The following is a 21,962-nucleotide window of genomic DNA, read 5'->3' as shown; positions in this document are numbered from 1 at the left end:
TATTTAGGAAAGGGTTCTTTACAGTAAGAGTGATTAAGATGTGGAATGCATTGCCACAGGAAGTCGTTACGGCAAACTCTATACCTGCATTTAAAGGGGGCTTAGATGCTTTCCTTGCGTTGAAAGACATCCATGGCTACAATTACTAGGTAATGCCTAATGATGTTGATCCAGGGATTTTTATCTGATTGCCATCTGGAGTCGGGAAGGAATTTTTCCCTTTTGGGGCTAATTAGACCATGCCTTGTAAGGGTTTTTTCGCCTTCCTCTGGATCAACAGGGATATGTGAGGGAGCAGGCTGGAGTTGTACTTTGTACTGGTTGAACTCGATGGACGTATGTCTTTTTTCAACCATAATAACTATGTAACTATGTAACTGTGGGAACATGTAAGTTATGTGCAGGTACTCCGCAGGGGGAATGAGGAGATTATTCCTTTATTACACATTCTTCATGCACAATCTGAACCAGGTTTATGGGTGATAGACAACACCTCTGTGTTCAATGTGCACAACATTCTCAGTGGATTCCCTGCAGCTCTGTGGAGAGTGCATATGTAGAGTATAGTACTACTGTGTAACAAGGTAAACCGGAGACAGATGAAATTAAAGTTTTATACATACCTGGGTCTTCCTCCAGCCCCCTTCAGGCTAATCAGTCCCTTGCTGTCCTCCTCCTCCACCTGAATCTTACGCTAGGAGTCCCGGTACTTGAGCCAGTCAGGCGTAGTGCGCATGCACACACTCCGCCGCCGTTAGAGTACAACACCTGTGCAGCACTATTGCGCAGGTGCAGACTGCTCCTGGCTGTGGGAGCAGCACGCGGCCGGACTGCGCTGACCGGCCTAATTACCAGGACTCATAGCAGAAGATCCAGGTGGTGGAGGACGACAGTGAGGGACTGATTGGCCCTAAAGGGGGCTGGAGGAAGCCCCAGGTATGTATAAAAAAAAAAAAAAAAAAAAAAAAAAAAAAAAAAAAACTTTTCTTTTCATTCTTCTCAGGTACCATTTAATTCGTAGTCACCAAAACAAATTTTAACATATCAAATTATTCGATTTCATGAGCAAAGAGTGCATACATTTGTGTAAATCAGCATCAACGCAGAATTATTTCCATCTCATTGACCATCTCTATTAGTGACACAGCTACACATCAGGCTTTATTGTTACAGCATAGATGTTATTTAGTATATGTAAGAGATTCCGGTGTACACATATATACTGTCACAATCAGATGTGTATATCTGACTTTAAAAATATGGGGACTACTTTATAGAAGCAGCACAAGTAACTAATTTTTAATTGGTTTATTCCATTTTTGTGGACTAAGCACAGCTATTACTGTATATATAAATATTTATGACTATTATCTGAGAAATAGAACATTTTATCATATTTTCTATTTTAATTACAGTTTAAATTCATTAGGAGTTGGAGTTGGGGGTCGGTGCAAGCCCCCCCCCCGACTCCAGGCACCCAAAATTGCTCCGACTCCACAGCCCTGCTTTCCACGGCTCAATTTTTGGTGGCAGAGTGTACAGATGGCATTGCTGTCATTTGAGGCAGACAAAATTATTTCCCCACCGCTGAGCCCTGGGATGATAGCACTGTGGTGGTGACAGCACCAGCTGACCTTGAAGGGCATGTTGGCTGGCTGTCCATAGGTGGCGATGCATGCCGCCGGACACTGCCACGAGCCGTTTGATGACGAGCCCCCCTTCTTTCAGCAACTAGTCTCCTCCTACTCCTGACTCCCCCTTCTGAACTGCCCCCCCCGTCATCACGTCTATTGGGATCCCACGTGACATCCATGGCAGTATCACCGTCATCATATTCATACTCCACAGCTTCGCTTGTAACAGACACGTCCAAAACTGCATCAACAACAGGTACTTCATCCTCACACCTTGCGTCCATACTGACGCCTAACTCAGACATATGAGGCAGTGTAACTTGCTTAGCGCCTTCATCTTGTACCAATAGCTGTGAATTAGTTAATTCCCCACCAAATAACTCCTGCGAAGTGTCAAATGGAGCGGATGTGGTGCTAGTAAGATGAGGTGTTCTGTGTTAAATAGTCAACTACGTTCTGATAATCTTGAGAGTTGATGGCACGTGCCTTGTGAACACTGTACTTTGGACCAGGGCCGCACGAAGAGGGGGACACGAAGTGAAAGGTATGCACTGACTTGACTAATACAATCTGCAGTCACGCAGATGCAGTGAAAGGTATACACTTACTGCTGGAATAATACAATGTGCAGTCACACAGGTGCAGTGAAAGGTATACACTGACTGCTGGTATAATATAATGTGCAGTCAGATGCAGTGAAAGGTATGCTCCGACTGGAGTATACAACAGTTTGCAATCACACAGATGCAGTGACTGCTGGTAGAACAATGTGCAGTCACACAGGTGCAGTGAAAATAGATGCAGACTGCTTGTATATAAAAGCGTGCAGTTACACAGATGCAGTGAAAGGTATGCAGTGACTGGTATTATAATACAATTAGCAACGGCCAGCTGCGACAGACAGGGCCTTATATGCAGTGTCAGTGGGACACACGAAAAAAAAATCTCACAAGAACATTAGCTCTCAAAAGAGCTGTTTGGGGTGCTTTTCAGCAATAAATATCAGCAAGGAGCAAGCTAACAAGAGCCTAACTAAGCTTTCCCTATCTCTGCAGCAACCTCTCTCCCTTCTCTCACTAAAACAGCAGCACACAGTGATAAAATGGCCGATGTGGCTTCCTTATATAAGGGGGGGGGGGGGGCGCTCCAGGAGGGAGTGCAGCCTTATTGGCTGCCATGTGTCTGCTGACTGATGTAGAGGGTCAAAGTTTAGCCCAATGATGTAGTATAGGGGGCAGTTTGAACTTACATAAAGTTCGCGTTTCGACGCGAACACGCGTTGTCGTTCAAACCGTTCAGGCCATCTCTAATACAAACCCCCTGATGATCTATTCAAAGAAAGGTAAAGATTTGTCGTGGGAGAGGGGGTTTCAGCTACTGATTGGGGAAAAAGTTCAATCCTGGATTAAAAGTTCCTCTTTAAAGATTTCCACGAAATATTAAATTAAAGCTAATGTTAAGCCAGAAAGGAAAAAAAAAAAAAAAAAAAAAAAAAAAAAAGGAAGAAGATACTCGCATATGGACGGGGAAGGCTTTGGGTCCTATAGACCCTTTTTGCTCCTCTCAAGCCCAGCGTTCCAGCAATGTCATCCCAATTTGAATCCCCCACCGTGAGAGGCTTCGGGAGCCAGAGTGGCACGAAGATGGGCCGCTCTGCACTGCACATGCGTACTCACGCATGTGCAGTACGGGGCCGCCAGTCTTTGGGAGTACTCAGCTCCTGAAGACTTCAGAAGCTTCTCACGGTGGCAGAGGAGCAGTGTTCGACCGGTCAGATACTGCTGACAGGGGTTGGAATGAGAGGACTAGGAAGGCTCTATAGGACCCCTTCCCTCTCCATAGGCGATTGTCTGTTTTGTTTGGGGGGATTTTTATCAGTCAGTAAGCACAGCGACGTGTCACTAGGAGAGAGGAGGCAGGGACCCAGTGTAAGGATTCAGGGCTGAGTGCTTTGCCCTGCCCGGCAACTGTCTCCTTCCTGGCAATAACGGCAAGAATGACTGGGCGTTTTTTTTTTTTTTTTTTTTGTTGTTTTTTTTTTTTTCTTTTTTTAACTCAGATGCACACCACATGCAGAAAGCTTGTCAGCTAGAGGTTCATCAGCCTTAAGTGGCTGTGTGCCATCGCTGGGTAATGCTATCATCATCGTTCGGTTCCATTTTTTTGTAGCGCTTATAAATTTCTATACAAACTAAATAGATCGTTTAACTACCATTTCAGTGCCCAATCCTCCCCTCTCCAGCATGACTGCACTATTTCAATTGTCCCAGCTTGCTAACCTTCAGACGATGGGCAGAGGTTCTAGCTTCCGCATGTACGTATGCACATTCAACCCTCATCCATTCACTCTTAGTCCACAATCTTCCCACTCAGACTCACAAACACACAAAAACATACCGAAGCGCAATATATCCTGTTACCAGTCTCCACCACAGATTATCCACCCGCCTCAGGCTCCGTCTACCTTTGTCCCCAAAATGTGTGTATATTTATATTTTATTTATATATCTTTCTGTGATTTCTTGCCAGGTCTTACTGTACGGACTTGCCATTTCACATCCACCACAAACCATTTTGTCTTCCTTCGTATCTTGAACTACAGAGGCACTGCCACCACATAGCTGGTCCATTCTGCAGACCCATTCATCCAAGCTTGGGGGGGTTGATTCTTTCCACTTATCTACTATCATTTTTTTGGCAACCTTGGTACCTACTTCTTTAATTAAAATACTACCTTTACACCCACCCGTATCAGCAAATCCAAAAATAGCTTCTTCTGCAGATAGATCGAAGGTATCTCCTAGTAATTCTCTACAAAAATGGCTTATTTCATCCCAAAAGGTTTTAGCTATGGGGCATGTCCACCACATGTGCAGCTCTGTCCCGTCCTCCTGCCCACACCTCCAACATACTTCTCTATGGCCAGTGAATCTCTGAATGTGTGCTGGGGTAATATACCATTTAGCAGTAGTCTTGTACTGGATAAGTTGTAGTCCTGCATCCTGTATAGACCAGTTACTACGCCAGATCTTAGGCCATTTGCAACTGAGAGTAGGATTGATAGTTGTTTCCCATTTTGTACAGTACGTTGGGGTAGAATTATCTATCTCTCCTGGGCTATTAAGTCTATTTAGTTTAGATAGAGCCTTTTCCATTTTTTTATTAAGTAGGATGTGTTTTTCTAAAATATTCAGATCTTTCCTAATTTTAGTAGATTTCGAGTGCACTTTTTGCAGGAAACTTCGGGCTTGAGTTAATCCCCAGGAGTTTTCCTGCCCATGATTACATAATAGGCTAGGTATTTTCAAAGTGTGGGTCGCCCCTGAGGTTAATAATACGAGTTTCACTGCTTATTTTGTTCTTTATAAACCAAGACTTCTCCAAACCTGGAATAAAGTCTGGATTGTCTCTCAATGTGGTCAGAGGCGAGAGGCCTGTTTCTTTTTGCCATTTTAGAACAAACCAGTAAAAGGTTTTTAGTGTGGGGCTAATCAGCGGATGGTAGGTAGTGGAATATACTTTATAAATATTACTTGGTATCCATGAAAAAATTAAATTAAATTTACCTTCCTCCTTTTCCAGTAACGTCCATATTTTACCTGTTTTGTTAGGAGAGGATTCTATCCTCCAGTCCAGAACTCTGGCCAAGTGTATACTTCTGTAGTAATTCTGGATGTTTGGTGCCGCTAGGCCTCCCGTCTCTTTCCCCCTAGAGATTAGTTTGTAGCTTAATCTACGTCTAGACCTACTCCATATAAAGTTTTGAAAAATTTTATGCCAGCTTTGGAACCATGAACCTGGGATGGTCACCGGCAAACTCCGCAATAAAAAGATGAGCTTGGGTAGCACAATCATTTTGATAATACTAATCCTGCCAATGATGTTAAAACAAGGGCGATCCCATGACTGAAGTTTTTCCTTATAATCTTTTATAATTTTAGAGAAATTAGCTCTAAACAGATCCTTAGGGTCTTTAGTGAGGGAGATTCCAAGATAATTAATTACACACTCGTTCCATTTAAATTTATTTTTTTGTTTAATATTTTGTACAGTAGCAACTGAACACCCCAAATTCAAGATTGTAGTTTTGTCTTGATTTAACTTAAAGTTGGAATACAGTGAGAATGTATTAAAAAGTTCCTCACACCTAGCAATAGAATGGATCGGGTCAGTCAGGATTAATAACAGATCATCAGCATAGGCAAGCACTTTGATCTCATCTTCATTTGTTTTAACACCTTTTATCTGATTATCGAACTGAATTAATTGGATAACAGCTTCTAGACTTAGATTGAATAGCCAAGAAGATAGTGGGCAACCCTGTCTGACTCCATTTTTTATGTCAAAATTACTAGATATATGTCCATTAACATTGACTCCGGCACTTTGATTCGTATACAGTCTTTTAATTTTATTAATAAAATTGAAGTCAAAGCCAAACCTTTCGAGAATTAAGAATATAAAATCCCTCGAAAGTCTGTCAAACGCTTTTTCTGCGTCTACAGCAATCATTATTGCTTCTACCCCCCTTTTTCTGCATGTATGTATCAAATTTATTGCTGCATAAATATTATCTTGGGTTTGTTTATTTTTAACAAAGCCGGCCTGCTGCTTGCCCAGAATTCCATCAGCAACCCCGCCCAGTCTATTTGCCAAGATTTTTGCATAAATCTTGACATCACAGTTTAGAAGCGATATTGGTCTGAAATTTGCACATTCTAAGTTAGATTTCCCTTCCTTTGGAATTAACGTTATGGTTGCTCGGTTAGTCTCTTTAGAAAAGATAGCAGCTCCTTCCTCATTATTAACCATATTACAAAAGATAGGGGCCAAGACTGGAGCGAAGTACTGATAAAACTCTGCGCAATAACCGTCAGGACCAGGGCTCTTTCCCTTCTGGAGTTTGGACACAGTATCTATAAATTCACTTTCTTTTATTAATGAGCCAAGCATTTCTTGGTCTATAGTGTCTAATTTGGGCAAATTGATTTTTTCCAAGTAATCCCTTGTATTCTGGAGTCTTGGAATATCCATGTTGTATAATCTTTCATAAAAAAGAGAGAACACCTTACCTATATTTTCCGTACCTTCGACTAATCTGCCATCTGTATTCTTGATTTGCTGAATAAATTTAGTTGTGTGCGTTTTCTTTTTTAGTAAATCTGCTAATATTTTACCCGGTTTGTTTTTTCCTTGTATATAATGTTTTTTAAAGTCTTTATACTCCTTTATGCATTTATTATCAAGCAGTACATTTAATTCTGTCTTAATTTTTGATAAATTGAGTAGTGCTTTAGACGATAGACAAGATTTATGTTCTGTTTCTGCTAAGTGTAAACTATTTATTAGCTCGGTAATCTTTTTTTGTTTATCTTTTTTTTTTCTGCTACTCAGTTTAATTAAAATTCCTCTTACAACACATTTTAGTGTATCCCAAAGGATGGATGGTGTTGTCGCCGTTGGTAAATTAATTTCAATAAATTCCTTTATCGCATTAGTTATCAAAAGTCTAGTTTCTTCTTCCTCTAATATAGTTTTATCTAATCTCCAGAATTTGTTTTGCGGGATTTTTGAACCAAGATTAATCCTTAATATGACAGGGGCATGATCTGAGAAGGTAATGTGCCCAATTGTGGCATCTATAATGGATGTAATAAAGTTTTCTGGGATAAGAAAATAGTCTAGTCTGGAGTAATTTTGGTGTACATTGGAAAAAAAGGTGTAATCTCTTTCTTCAAGGTTTTTAATCCTCCATGTGTCTACGAGTTTATAATTTGTAAGTTCATTATTAAATTTTATAATATCACGTTTGCAAATGTGCGAAAAGCCTTGTGAGGTATCTTGTTTTGGGTCAATCGTTAGGTTGAAATCTCCACCAATAAGGACCCTACCTCTGGCTTTTTCTCTCACTCTCTTAAAAAAATCAATTAGAAAGGCTACTTGGCCTTTGTTTGGCGCGTACACATTTGCTAATGTCAAACGGATGCCATTGACCTTCCCAAGCACAATTAGCTCCCTTGCTGCTTTATCTTTGTAAATTTGGTCTATAGTGAAGTCCAGACCTGATCTTATCACAATAGCTACTCCACAGGCTTTTTTCTGCTCATTCAAATTAACGATCCACTCTTTATTCCTTTTATCAAAGAATTTGGGGAGTTTCCCTTTTTTAAAATGTGTTTCCTGAATGAATGCTATATCAATTTTATTCTTTATTAGTTCGTCTACAATTCTCCTACGCTTACATCCAGAATTTGCTCCTTTAACATTAAGTGTAAGCAATCTCAAATTATCTGCCATATCAAATAATTATTAAAAAAAACATTACATGACGCTCCATTTGCTGCCTGTGTCGGAGCAGGAGGACGGGACATCAGCAACAGGGCACACCTAGGTGGGTATCGGTGGAATTCAATCATACATACACTCATTCTTTTCACAATCAGATTGGTCTTGTCCGAACTGACAACTAAATGTTGTCGACATGTGTCGGACTTCTCTATTTCCATCTTGATGCTCGTCAAATGGAATAGAGTCCCGATGTCAGATATTTACCGCCTACCTTCCTTTTGCGTGCAAATATAGCGGTAAAGTGTTTGAAAAACAAAACAACAACAAAAAAAAAAACAAAAAAAAAACAAAACAAAAAAAAAAAAAAAAAAACCCACAGACTACAAATCTTCCCAGCCTGGAATCTCAATTGGGGGGAGACCTAGGTTAGACAGGAACTTCTGAATTGGTTCGCCATCATTAAGAACACATGTTTTCCCATCGATGGTGGCTCTCAATGATAGGGGGAAACCCCATTTATAGATTCCTCCTTTTTGTTTAATTTTCTCCAGCAGTGGTTTCAGCAACCTTCTGCGGTCAATTGTCCTCTTAGATAGATCTGGAAATAACTCAATGCTCCAACCATTAAATTTCAGAGCGCCTAAAGTACGAGTTTTGCTCAAGATCTGTTCTTTTTCATGAAAAAAATGCACCCTACAGAGCACATCTGTGCTTTTAAGGCCAGAAAAGCTGTGAATTAGTTAATTCCCCACCAAATAACTCCTGCGAAGTGTCAAAAGTGTCAAGTGTCAATTTGAATCCCCCACCGTGAGAGGCTTCGGGAGCCAGAGTGGCACGAAGATGGGCCGCTCTGCACTGCACATGCGTACTCACGCATGTGCAGTACGGGGCCGCCAGTCTTTGGGAGTACTCAGCTCCTGAAGACTTCAGAAGCTTCTCACGGTGGCAGAGGAGCAGTGTTCGACCGGTCAGATACTGCTGACAGGGGTTGGAATGAGAGGACTAGGAAGGCTCTATAGGACCCCTTCCCTCTCCATAGGCGATTGTCTGTTTTGTTTGGGGGGATTTTTATCAGTCAGTAAGCACAGCGACGTGTCACTAGGAGAGAGGAGGCAGGGACCCAGTGTAAGGATTCAGGGCTGAGTGCTTTGCCCTGCCCGGCAACTGTCTCCTTCCTGGCAATAACGGCAAGAATGACTGGGCGTTTTTGTAGGTGTATATAGTATATTTTTTTTTATTATTTATGTAGTGCCAACATCTTCCGCAGCGCTATACAAAGTATACTGTCTTGTCACTTAACTGTTCCTGAGTGGCAATCTAATACCTACAATAGTCATATGTCTAGGTATGCATTGCAGTCTAGGGCCAATTTAGGGGGGGAAGCCAATTAACTTATCTGTAGGTTTTTGGGATGTGGGAGGAAGCCAGATCACCCAGAGGAAATCCACACAGACACAAAGAGAGCATACAAACTCCATGCAGATAGTACCCTGGCTGATAGGCTCACATTATTGTTCATACGTGTGCTTGCAATGTATTATCACTTAGCTGTCCATATATTTACATGTATCGCACATTATGATCTTCAACGGCAAGAGTGTAGGTAGCCAGTTTTGTGCATGAAGCCTGCTTTGTAAATATGCTCAACATCTTTTCTTGAGTAGAGAACTCCAAACCGATTTCATATTTCTGAAATAAGCTTTATCTGTGTATCCACAAGCATCTCAGCACTTATGCAGCCTACCACAGCTTGCCCCTGCGATCACATCTATACTCACAGTTCATTCCTCTTCTCCCAGGCTTTAAGTATCCAGTCAGCTTTCATAATAGGAGTTCCGAGACTTACGGCAACCTATGGAATAAAATCAAACCCCTGTTCAGTTTATAACAGTGAAACGTTTAACCAGGGCTGGGCCGAGGCAGAGGCTGGAGAGGCTCCAGCCTCAGGGCGCAGTGTAGGAGGGGGCGCACAATTCATTCAGCTGTCATTCCCAATTGTGTTTGAAGCAGAAAGAAATAAGAAAAGGGGATACATGACAGTGACTGCAAGCCAGATAACTAGAGATTAAGGTGTTGGGGAGGTTGGGGGCCATGTGGCGCCTCTTAGTGTAATAGCAATCAGCGTGTGACAGCTGGGGTGGGAGGGATGGAGGGGCGCACTTTGCTGTCTCAGCCTTGGGTGCTGAAGGACCTTGTCCTGCCTCTGTGTTTAACCAATTATACAGGCAGTTAACTATGGATAACACACACAAATAAAAAAAAATAAAAAAAAAAACGGGGGTGGTTCCAACAGATCATTCAGTTAAAGCGAACTTGAAGAGAGAAAAATATGGAGGTTGTCATATTTATTTTCTTTTAAACAATACCAGTTGCCTGGCTGATCTCTTTGGCTGCAGTAGTGTGAATCACACACATGAAACAACATACAATAAAGCTAATCTTGTCAGAAACATTGGATCTACATGCGTGTTCAGGGTCTATGGCTAAAGGTAATAGAGGCAGAGGATCAGCAGGACAGCCGGGCAACTGCTATGGTTTAAAATAAAGTAAAAAAAAAAAAATATCCCTCTCACTTCAGGTTCCCTTGAAATCATATGAACCAAAAACATTGCTTGGTCAGAGGCTGAATAGTACAGCTAACGGTGCGTTTTTAAGTTTTAAAGGATGCACTTACATGTATAAAGGTTTGGAGAAAGAAGGATGTGTTAGGGAGAGCATTGTAGAGAAGGGGAGTGGCTTGTGAAGCTTTGTATATGCAGATGTAAGGAGGTGATTCTAGTGGAAAAAAATCAGACAGTGGCCAGCTTTAATCTAACCTCTGCACACTAACGGTCCAATTTCTAGCGAAAAATCGTTTGAGCGATTAGAAAGTCTGATCGGAAGTGAAATATTGTAATACATCGTTCACTACACCATCAACAAACCAATTTTTGCTTCCTATCACAACCAATAAAAAAATCCAAATTTTGGTTTGACGAAAATTCATTCGGACGACTTTTTCACTCGTTCATAATAGATTGTGTCCACCAATGGAGATTTACAACCAATCCGATCAGAATTTCTGATCGCTCAAATGATTTTTCGCTAGAAATTGGACTGTTAGTGGCCACCTTTAGGAGTTTGAAGTGGATACTCTGGTTAATTGGCAGCCACTGAAAAGCTTAGCAGAGCAGTAAGTGAGTTGTGGAGCAACTGCATCCAGTACATAGAGATTCTAGGCAATAAATTGGTAGGCCACCGACTGTTAGGGCCCTCAGTGTTCTCTCCAGATTTTTTTTCCAGCCAGGTGGCATGAAAAAGTGGCCAGGTGGGGCACGACTGGGAAAAGCAGGGGCGGCGCTTCTCTGTGCAAATCTGCTTACATCATAGCAGGTGGATGAGGAGGCGATCCAATGAGAGCTGGGTGCTCACCAAAATTAGCCGGGTGGAGCACCCGGCTAAGAAAGCCTGGGGAGTACACTGGCCGGGTGCTCACCAAAAGTAGCCGGGTGGAGCACCCGGCTAAGAAAGCCTGGGGAGTACACTGGCCGGGTGCTCACCAAAAGTAGCCGGGTGGAGCACCCGGCTAAGAAAGCCTGGGGAGAACACTGGCCCTGAAGAACAGATAGGAATTATATGAAAAAAAAAGCAAAGCAAGCTGAAATAGTGCTTACCATTAATTACATCCAATGTATAAAGGTAGTCATCACTCATTTCAGGGAACTCAAGTTGCAAATGTGCATGAGCCGTAGGGCTGGTTCACATGGACGTTTTGCTGGCATTAAACATGGCATTTAGAAAGTGACGTTTTTTAGGCCCCATTCACACTACACGTGTTTCCTTCCGAATTTCGGCAACGCGTGCAGGAGGCAGACACGCACGAACATCAGAAGTGCATAGACTGCACTGATGTTCACACTGCATGCGTTGCGGACCAGTGCTGTCCGGGAACGCATGCTGCACGCATTTGTTGCAAAATGCACGGCTGACCCATTCACTGCAAGTGAATGGGATTAGCCACGCAATGCATACAAACGTAGATTGCATACGATCGTACGCGCTGCATTCCAATCGCACGGCCATCTGCAGTTTATGTGAACGAGGCCTTAGGGATCTACTGCCGTCCCATGCAAGTGAATGGGAGCGTTTAGTGCAGGCTTTCATGATAGCCTGGCAGTTACATGCAGCTTCTAGAAGGCGTTTGAAAGTCAGTAAAAGCCATTGAAAAGCCAATGAAAGCCCAGCTTTTCCCAATACTTCCTGAAAAAGCCACCAAAAACCCAGAAAACACAACGCTCTCCTGAAAGCCATCGAAAGCTTAACTGTTAGGCCCCGTTCACACTGCACGCGTTTCCAGCCGCGTTTTGGGAACGCGTGCAGGAGGCCAACACGCAGGACACCAGACAGTGCTTAGAGTGCACGGTGATGTTCACACTGCATGCGTTCCGGACCAGTGTGGTCTGGGAACGCATGCTGCACGCATTTTTTACAGAAACGCATGGCTGACCCATTCACTTCAGTAATTGAGATCAGCCACGCAACGCATACAAACGCGAATAGCGTGCGTTCGTATGCGTTGCATTTCGAACGCACAGCCATCTGCGTTTGCAATGTGAACAGGGCTTTAAATGCTGGCCTTGTTGTAGAAAAAACAAAACAAAAAAACCCACACTGAACAAGATGCTGAGCAGCAGCTCAGCAGAAACCCATTCTTTGTTCACACAGGTCCATAAACCAACTGTAAACATTTTGGGACCATGCAGGGCATTGCTATAGGTTGCCTTGATAAAGGAGGACAGTGTGACCCCAAAACAATTGCCTGTTGGTTTATGGTTCACTATGAACAATAACCCATAAGTCTCATTATGTTGCAGTATGCGGCTGTCAAAAAGGACCAATTGTGTGAGCACAAGAAACAATCCAAGGTGCCATTCATATATTACTCCATAAAACCACTATTAGAGGATATATTTACGGCACAAAGGACTGGCAGATGCATTTCCGCTACTGTATTATTTCTACGAATAGTAATGGTACTTTAGGGTCTTCCTTTTATATTTCAGGTCAGACGGCACTCACATTACCACTTCTACGGATAAGCAATACAGCTGTAGTGTATGGATAACCCAAAAACGCAATACAACATCTGATAGCAGAATTTAAAGGCTGGAGGGGGGGATTTAATCAGAGCTGAACACTTCAATACAAACCCTAAACTTGTCTCCATGAGTTGAATTGGCAATTAGGTGAGTAACTTTGGAACTAAAGTCTTTTCGTATAGTTCCACCCATATGATGTACTAAGGTCACAAGCTTCACCTGAAAAAGAGGGGAAAATAAAATAAATAAACTTATGGGGAAACTTTGGAATAATAATAAATAATAAATTACACATAGCCCTCATAACAGGCACATAGGGACAAGTGTTGGAGTTTGCAGACTGCAAACTTTTTCTGCTTTGAAGCAACCTTTATAAAACAAAACTACTGTAAAGACATTTTAAAATTTACAGACAGTACAACCCCCCCCCCCCCAAAGAGTAAGTTCATATTGCCTTCCGCTCATGTTAGCGTTGGGGTTTTTTTGTCACAATTTTTTCCCCGATTCCCAGCACTTGGGTGGGCGTTCCGCTTTTGTGAAAAGCACTTTTCCCGAGCATTTTTTTAAACCACTCCCTGACGCAAGTCAGGAAGTGACCTCTGACCCGGAAAAGAATAAATACAAAAGTTGAAGATGCAAGGACTGGGGAAGAGTGTGTGCATGGATAGGGAACTGGCCAATGGACAGAGAACAAAAAAAAAAAAAAAAAACAAGTTGTGGTCAATAGATCATATTCAAAATGGATGCCTGTTAGCAATGGGGTCCCACAGTGGTCAGTACTGGGTCCAGTGCTCTTCAATGTATTTATTAATGATCTAGTGGATGCAGTAGAAGGCAATGTTGCCATTTCTGAAATTTGCCCATTTGTCCCAGTTATCACACTGTTTAAATTATGTCCCTATCACAAGGTTTGGCCAATATTTTATTTGGAAATAAAGGTGCATTTTTCAGTTTTGCGTCCATCATTACAAGCCCATAGTTTATAAAGTAACAGTGTCTCTTGACATACATATTTAAACAGTTCAGTCCCTAAGGTAACTATGTATTATTATTGTAATTTTGTGGGGGGGGGGGGGGGGGGGGGGGGGAGTGTGGGAGGTAATTAGTAAATTTATAAAATATAAAACTATGTATTTATATAGGAAAAATGTTTTTGGATGTAGTTTTACTATTTGGCCAAAGTAATTTTTTGTGCATGCGTCCTGTAAGCGCAGCTTCTCAGGTAAACATGCCGCCCATTGCTTCGGGGAGTTAGATCATCGAACGGGAACAGTTCTCCCGTTCATTGATCTCAAGGCGAGCGGCCGGTGGCGGGCATGAGCACGGGCGCAGTCAGCGGCAGGGGTGCGTGCATCTACGCCCCTGGTAGGGAAAGAGGCGTAGATACACGCTACCGTGGTGGTAAAGTGGTTAAAAGGGAAATAAAAACTCGAGATGCTAGCATAAATACTGCCCCTGTTTATCTAGTAAGGCCACATTTGGAATATGGAATTCAGTTTTGGGCACCACATTAGGGCTGAACGATTTTCAGGTTTTAAACCGAAAATCGTGATCAAGGGTAAGACTATCTTGAGATCGTCAGAGCTGCGGTTTTCTCTGCCGCCAGTATATTGCTCTGCTCCCTCAGTTGCGTGTATAAACATTCCCCTGTAGGTGCTGGAGAGGAGGACCATGCCCCCTCCTCTCTCAGGATGACACTCAGCCAGGCTGGTGAATGGGAAGACGGGGGAAGGACGTCTGGTTCCGCCCCTACCCCGGAAGATGAAAAGAGCCGGAGACTCGGCGCTGCCCAGGGAGCCATTAACACAGTAATTAACTAAACTTCTGTCCACTCTCTACTACTATTACTGCGGTCCCCTCTCTGCTTTTCCTGTGTGTGTGTGAGCTGCTGCCTGGCTGGGGAGTGACAGTGATTAACACTGAAAAACGTCACCTCCCTGATGCTGGCTGGACAGCTTCTACTAATCACCCAACCACTGGCTATTTCACACAACTATTACACTCCTCCTCTCCCCTGAGCACTGATAGGTTACATGGGGAGTCACTGCTGTCATGTCAGACAGTACTGAGCAGTGTATAGATAGGAAGGCAGCTAGATATATTATGTATAGTTAGGGGAATATATATTCATATTCCCCTACCTCTACATACAGGATATTCTCAAAAAATTAGCATATTGTGATAAAGTTCATTATTTTCTGTAATGTACTGATAAACATTAGACTTTCATATATTTTAGATTCAATACACACAACTGAAGTAGTTCAAGCCTTTTATTGTTTTAAGATTGATGATTTTGGCATACAGCTCATGAAAACCCAAATCTCAAAAAATTAGCATATTTCATCCGACCAATAAAAGAAAAGTGTTTTTAAAACAAAGAAAGTCAACCTTCAAATAATTATGTTCAGTCATGCACTCAATACTTGGTCGGGAATCCTTTTGTAGAAATGACTGCTTCAGTGCGGCGTGGCATGGAGGCAAACAGCCCGTGGCACTGCTCAGGTGTTATGGAGGCCCAGGATGCTTCGATAGCGGCCTTAAGCTCATCCAGGGTGTTGGGTCTTGCGTCTCTCAACTTTCTCTTCACAATATCACACAGATTCTCTATGGGGTTCAGGTGAGGAGAGTTGGCAGGCCAATTGAGCACAGTAATACCATGGTCAGTAAACCATTTACCAGTGGTTTTGGCACTGTGAGCAGGTGCCAGGTCGTGCTGGAAAATGAAATCTTAATCTCCATAAAGCTTTTCAGCAGATGGAAGCATGAACCCACTTTTGAACCAGAAACAGCGGCAGAAGCGCCTGACCTGGGCTACAGAGAAGCAGCACTGGACTGTTGCTCGGTGGTCCAAAGTACTTTTTTCGGATGAAAGTAACTTTTACATGTCATTCGGAAATCAAGGTGCCAGAGTCTGGAGGAAGACTGGGGAGAGGGAAATGCCAAAATGCCTGAAGTCCAGTGTCAAGTACCCACAGTCAGTGATGGTCTGGGGTGCCATGTCAGCTGCTGGTGTTGGTCCACTGTTTTATCAAGGGCAGGGTCAATGCAGCTAGCTATCAGGAGAATTTGGAGCACTTCATGCTTCCATCTGCTGAAAAGCTTTATGGAGAGGATTTCATTTTTCAGCACGACCTGGCACCTGCTCACAGTGCCAAAACCACTGGTAAATGGTTTACTAACCATGGTATTACTGTGCTCAATTGGCCTGCCAACTCTCCTGACCTGAACCCCATAGAGAATCTGTGGGATATTGTGAAGAGAGAGTTGAGACGGAAGACCCAATACTCTGGATGAGCTTAAAGGGATACTGTAAAGGGGGGGGGGGGGGGGGGGGGGGAATGAGTTGAACTTACCCGGGGCTTCTAACGGTCCCCTGCAGACATCCTACGCCCGCGCAGCCACTCACCGATGCTCCGGCCCAGTCTCGGGTTCACTTCTGGAATTTCCGACTTTAAAGTCAGAAAACCACTGCGCCTGCGTTGCCATGTCCTCAATCCCGCTGATGTCACCAGGAGCGTACTGCGCACACACAGACCATACTGGGATTGTGCTATACATTCCTGGTGACATCAGTGGGATCAAGGACACGGCAACGCATGCGCAGTGGTTTTCTGACTTTAAAGTCGGAAATTCCAGAAGTGAACCGGAGGCGGGGCCGGAGAATCGGTGAGTGGCTGCGCGGGCACAGGATGTCTACGGGGGACCATTAGAAGCCCAGGGTAAGTTCAACCCATTTTCCCCTGACCCCCCTACAGTATCCCTTTAAGGCCGCTATCGAAGCATCCTGGGCCTCCATAACACCTGAGCAGTGCCACAGGCCGATTGCCTCCATGCCACGCCGCATTGAAGCAGTCATTTCTGCAAAAGGATTCCCGACCAAGTATTGAGTGCATAACTGAACATAATTATTTGAAGGTTGGACTTTTCTTGTTTTAAAAACACGTTTCTTTTATTGGTCGGATGAAATATGCTAATTTGAGGTAGGAATTTTGAGTTTTCATGAGCTGTATGCCAAAAATCAATATTAAAAAACAATAAAAGGCTTGAACTACTTCAGTTGTGTGTATTTGAATCTAAAATATTTGAAAGTCTAATGTTTATCAGTACATTACAGAAAATAATGAACTTTATCACAATATGCTAATTTTTTGAGAAGATCCTGTATATCTAGCTGACTTCCTATCTGTACACTGCTCAGTACTGTCTGACATGACAGCAGTGACTCCCCATGTAACCTATCAGTGCTCAGGGGAGAGGATGAGTGTTAAGCAGGCCATACACTGGCTCGATTCACGGCCGTTTCGACAGCAGATCCGATCCTGGGATCGGATCTGCTGCCAATCGCTTGCGCTAAACGCACCCGCCGATCCGATTTCCTCCCGAAATCGGATCGGTCCGTCGATCGCGCCGTGCGGGAAATTACCCTCGATCACCCGGCGGTAGGAGCGCGTCGCTTGCGGCGTACGATTCGGGCCCGATCCGAGCATGTATACATTACCTGACGCTGGCTCCGGGGTCCTCTTCTCCTCGCTGCACCGCATTTCCGCATGTCCCAGTGTACGCTTATACTTCCTGTGTCACTCCGGTGACCAGGAAGTTGAAATAGAGGGCGCTCTATTTGAACTTCCTGGTCACGGAGTAACACAGGAAGCGCCGGGATGGAGCAAGAACAGCGGTGCGGTGCAGTGCGGAGAAGACGCCCGGTAGCCAGCCTCAGGTAATGTATACGGGGGGGGACAGGCGGCAGGAGCAGCTGAACAGATTGTGATCGGTTTCAGGATGAAATCGATTCACAATCTGTTTGCAGTAAAGGCAGCCATACGATCCCTATCTGATCAGATTCGATCAGATAGGGATCTGTCAGCTGGTCGATCTAATGGCACATCGACCAGTGTATGGCCACCTTAATAGTTGTGAAGAAGCTAGTGGTTGGGCGATTAGTAGAAGCTGTCCAGCCAGCAGCAGGGAGGTGACGTTTTTCAGTGTTAATCACTGTCACTCCCCAACCAGTAGCACACACAGGAAAGGCAGAGAGGGGACCGCAGTAATAGTAGTTGTCGCAGACTGTCCCCCACCAGGTAGAGAGCGACTGGATGGCTGGAGCGATCTGATCCATCGTTGTATAGCAAAAATCGTGTACAGAATCAAAATCGCAATTTCTGACAAAAATCGTGCAATTCAATCTTTTTCTAAAATCGTTCAGGCCTACACCACATTACAGGAAAAATATTGCAGTTTTAGAGCAGGTGCATTGACGAGCAACAAAAATGATACGAGGGATGGAAGGTCTCACTTACCAAGAAAGGTTAGATAAACTGGGTTTATTTAGTCTAGAGAAAAGACGCCTTAGAGGGGATCTAATTAACATGTATAAACACATCCTGAAATCCTATATCACCAGGAAAACCGTAAGGTAGAGAGTAATGCTTTGCGGTGGTTGAGGAAACGTCCCGACCTCACTATTCGCAAAGCAGACAAAGGAGGATCAGTGGTGATCTTGTCTACAGAGAGATACAAAATGGAAGCTGAGAGACAGCTGTCTGACACTTCCATTTACAAACCACTGAAAAAAGATCCTACCACAATGTACCACTCTGCTCTGAGATCACTGTTGAGGAGAGGAGCCGAACAAGGCTTCCTCACTCATGCATTAGCTAACAACCTTCTCCCTGCTTTTCCAGTTAAACCCGTCTGGTACTGCCTTCCTAAGATCCATAAATCCCTGACCGATCCCCCAGGCCGACCAATTGTTTCAGGCCTGGGGGCGGTCACGGAGAGACTTTCCAGGTACCTGGACCACATCCTCCGGCCTTTACTTCTTCATGTCCCCTCACATCTTGGAGACACCATAGATGTGCTGGAGGGCCTTGAGTCCTCATCGTGGTTTGAGGGAGACCTGTTGGTGACCATTGATGTCACTAGCCTCTATAGTAGAATCCCACATGCTGATGGTATCAGTGCCGTGAGGATGTTCCTTGACAGATACACTGCAAAGGATGCTTCTTACAATGCGTTTGTGTGCGAATGTTTGGAATTCATTCTCTCCCATAACGCCTTTTTATTTGGGGACGCTTGGTACCAGCAGGTCTCCGGTACAGCGATGGGGACTCCGGTCGCTTGTACCTATGCCAACCTGTTTTTAGGGGCATGGGAAGAACTTTACATTCATTCCCCCAATAATCCTTATCGCTCGGCTTTGAGGATGTGGTCCAGGTACGTGGACGATGTCTTGATCTTTTGGTCGGGTGGTATTCCACTTTTGCAAGGCTTTTTGGAGTATTTAAACTGTAATGACGTCAACATGCTCTTCACTATGGAATGGTCAGTTGACAAGGTCAGCTTTCTTGATCTGGAACTGGCCATCTCAGATGGGAAAATTGTTACAAAGGGTTATCGTAAACCTACCTCCTCCAATACCATCTTACATAGCAAAAGCTACCACCCTCAGCACGTTATCACCTCTCTCCCCTACGGCCAATTCCTGCGACTCCGCAGGAATAATAGCACACTTCAAGACTTCCTCCAACAGGCAGAAGAATTGAAACAAAGACTCCTCATTCGAGGATATGAAGCAAAAAATCTTGATCTGGCCATTAATAGGGCCCTTGTTAAGGAAAGACCAGACCTTATCAAGAGGAGAAGGCGAGATAACACAACTAAACAGTCAGGGGTTTTCTCGTTTGACTTTTCCCCTATGGCCAATCAAATTAAATGGGCCTTCAGTAGAAATTGGTCTCTTCTCTTGGAAGACCCGACTCTTAAAAGTATTCTACCTCCTCAACCCCTAATCACCTTTAAGAAAGCACCAACTATTGGTGATCTTTTGGTGCATAGTGATTTTCGCGAGCATCCACAACGCACTTGGCTGAGCGATTTTGCTTCCATAGGCAACCATAGATGCGGCTTCTGTAAAGCCTGCCGGTTCATGAGAACTGGCAAGTCTTTTACTTTAGGCCCAGTGCAACACAACATCACATTTTTTGCCACCTGTAGAACTAAATTTGTTGTGTACGCTCTGTGGTGCCCATGCCACAGATTCTACATTGGCAAAACCACCAGGATGGTGAAGGAACGCATCCTGGAGCACATACGCTTGCTTCCCAAAAACAAAGGGTGCCCAAGGATTGTTGAACACATGTCAACTGTTCACCAAAGCAATCCCAATCTCTTGTCATTTGCTTGCATTGAGTCCTGTGATGCCCCCCGTAGAGGAGGCGACAGGAAAAAATTATTGCTCAGACAAGAGGCGCATTGGATCCTACGCACTGATGCAATGGGTTCCTTGGGTCTTAACGACTATGTAGATCTGGCCTGTTTTCTTGACCCCTGATCATTCTTCCAGGGGTTCTTCGTGTTCCTTTTATGAACCCCTGTACATTCTCCCTAGGTCGCTTCTTGTTGCCCTTACAATCCTTCAGCGGTTCCTTTTCCTCTATTTTTTTATCTATGTTCCTCTTACCAACATTATGTGATGGTTTTTAACGGAATCATATTAAATTAAAATTTAAATCAACGAATCAATAAATTTGTTCTATTAAGGAGGATGGGCCGCTTGAGGGATTGTTTGTCTCTCTCCACTTGGTGGCCGTTCTGCGATCTGCAGCCTCTCTTCTACTTGGTGTATCCAAGCACCCCTTCCCTCTTCTTTTCCCTTCTTCATCCTTGTTATTCCCCACTCTCACCCCACCACCTTCCACTCTTTTCTTCTTGGGTATCACTTGTTATCCTCCTCTTCCCCTCCCTGGCTCTGCCATACCCTGCAGCTCAGCATTTATGCATTGTGCTTCAGTCCTTGGTGGAAATGGTCCACCCATCTACTTGGAGTGCATCCACTACTAGTTGCCTCCCCTCGATGTCTCCATCTGTTTTGGCAACACCGAGGTTGTTATGGTTTCTATCAGGCACGCGATTTGAGCGCGTCACAGCAGCTCCGTGTGCCGTAAAGGCTGAAGTGGGTTAGGATTAGTTAGCGTGCACGCACGTCATCTTGACGCGTGCACGCGACTGTCCTTGCGGTATTGTTCCCGCCCCCACCAGTGACGCTTGCGAGCTAACTAGCGTGAGCGGACGTCACCTTGACGCGTACATGCGACAGCGCATGCGTCACTTTATGCGTTCCACTATGCTCAGCTGGGGACTGGCCATTTCTGGCCAGCAGTTCCAGTAGGGGCGGATCCAACTGCGGCGGACCGGAAGTATTCTTCCAACACGCTTTAAATGCCCCGCCGCTCTTCCAGCATTTGTTGCACCTGCACCTTAGAGAAAGCTTGGCGTAAGCCACGCGAAACGGTCGTCGGGCCGTGCACCCTCTGGCACCCACCACCGCTGCCTCCCACCCACACCCAGGTACCAAGTCAGACACACTTTTTTTGGCACCACCGCCATTGTTTGCCATTATGCTTGGATGTTATGCTCTGCTATGTTCATCATGACCATCTTTTTTATGCCACTGTCTACTTATTGTTGCTGTATTAAACACTATAGTGCCGGATCTTCTTCATGCTACTTTTTTGTTAAACCGTAAGGGGGGGTAGGGAAGAGGTAAGCACTAGGCAGCAGAGAACTGAGGGGGGCACTAAACACTGGGAAACTGTATGGGGGAGGGAGCCACAAGACACCTGTTTAGGGGAGGGAGAGGACAGCAATTAGTGTGCACTTTTTTACCCTCTAGGTTTACTTAAAATGCATTCAGGAAAAACAGACTCACCAGTTCCTCTTTTTTTCTGAAACCAGTGAAGCACAGGACAAGATTCAGCATGCTTGCACAGTACAGCGGTCTGGAAGTAAAAGGCAAAGCCTGGGGGGAAAAAGGTGGTATATAAAAGTAGGCTTGTAAATCGCAACACTACAAAAAAAAAATTATATATCAATGTTTTTAGTTATATTTTTCCCCTCACATAAAAAATACACGCCTTTTCCCACCACAACAGGTAGGATTATACATTTATATACTTAATGC

General features: G+C 44.0%; 1 protein-coding gene across 8 annotated transcripts in view; it reads right to left on the bottom strand.

Annotated features, from left to right (window-relative positions):
- Nucleotides 1–21,962, bottom strand: part of ECT2 (epithelial cell transforming 2) — a 270,409-nt gene that overhangs the window by 196,368 nt on the left and 52,079 nt on the right. For all 8 annotated transcript variants that reach the window (XR_011031390.1, XR_011031388.1, XR_011031389.1 and 5 more), the window contains 3 exons: nucleotides 21,711–21,800; nucleotides 13,112–13,219; nucleotides 9,701–9,774 (listed from right to left, as the gene is read on the bottom strand). Coding sequence is in view for 5 of the 8 variants with exons in the window: in XM_068281039.1 (XP_068137140.1) it covers nucleotides 9,701–9,774; nucleotides 13,112–13,219; nucleotides 21,711–21,800 (272 nt within the window). In the remaining 3 variants the exon portion in view is untranslated. The remainder of the gene's footprint in view (nucleotides 1–9,700; nucleotides 9,775–13,111; nucleotides 13,220–21,710; nucleotides 21,801–21,962) is intronic.

The sequence above is a fragment of the Hyperolius riggenbachi genome, chromosome 4, assembly GCF_040937935.1.
Source record: "Hyperolius riggenbachi isolate aHypRig1 chromosome 4, aHypRig1.pri, whole genome shotgun sequence".
NCBI lineage: Eukaryota > Metazoa > Chordata > Amphibia > Anura > Hyperoliidae > Hyperolius > Hyperolius riggenbachi.
This window is presented reverse-complemented; position numbering and strand designations above follow the sequence as displayed.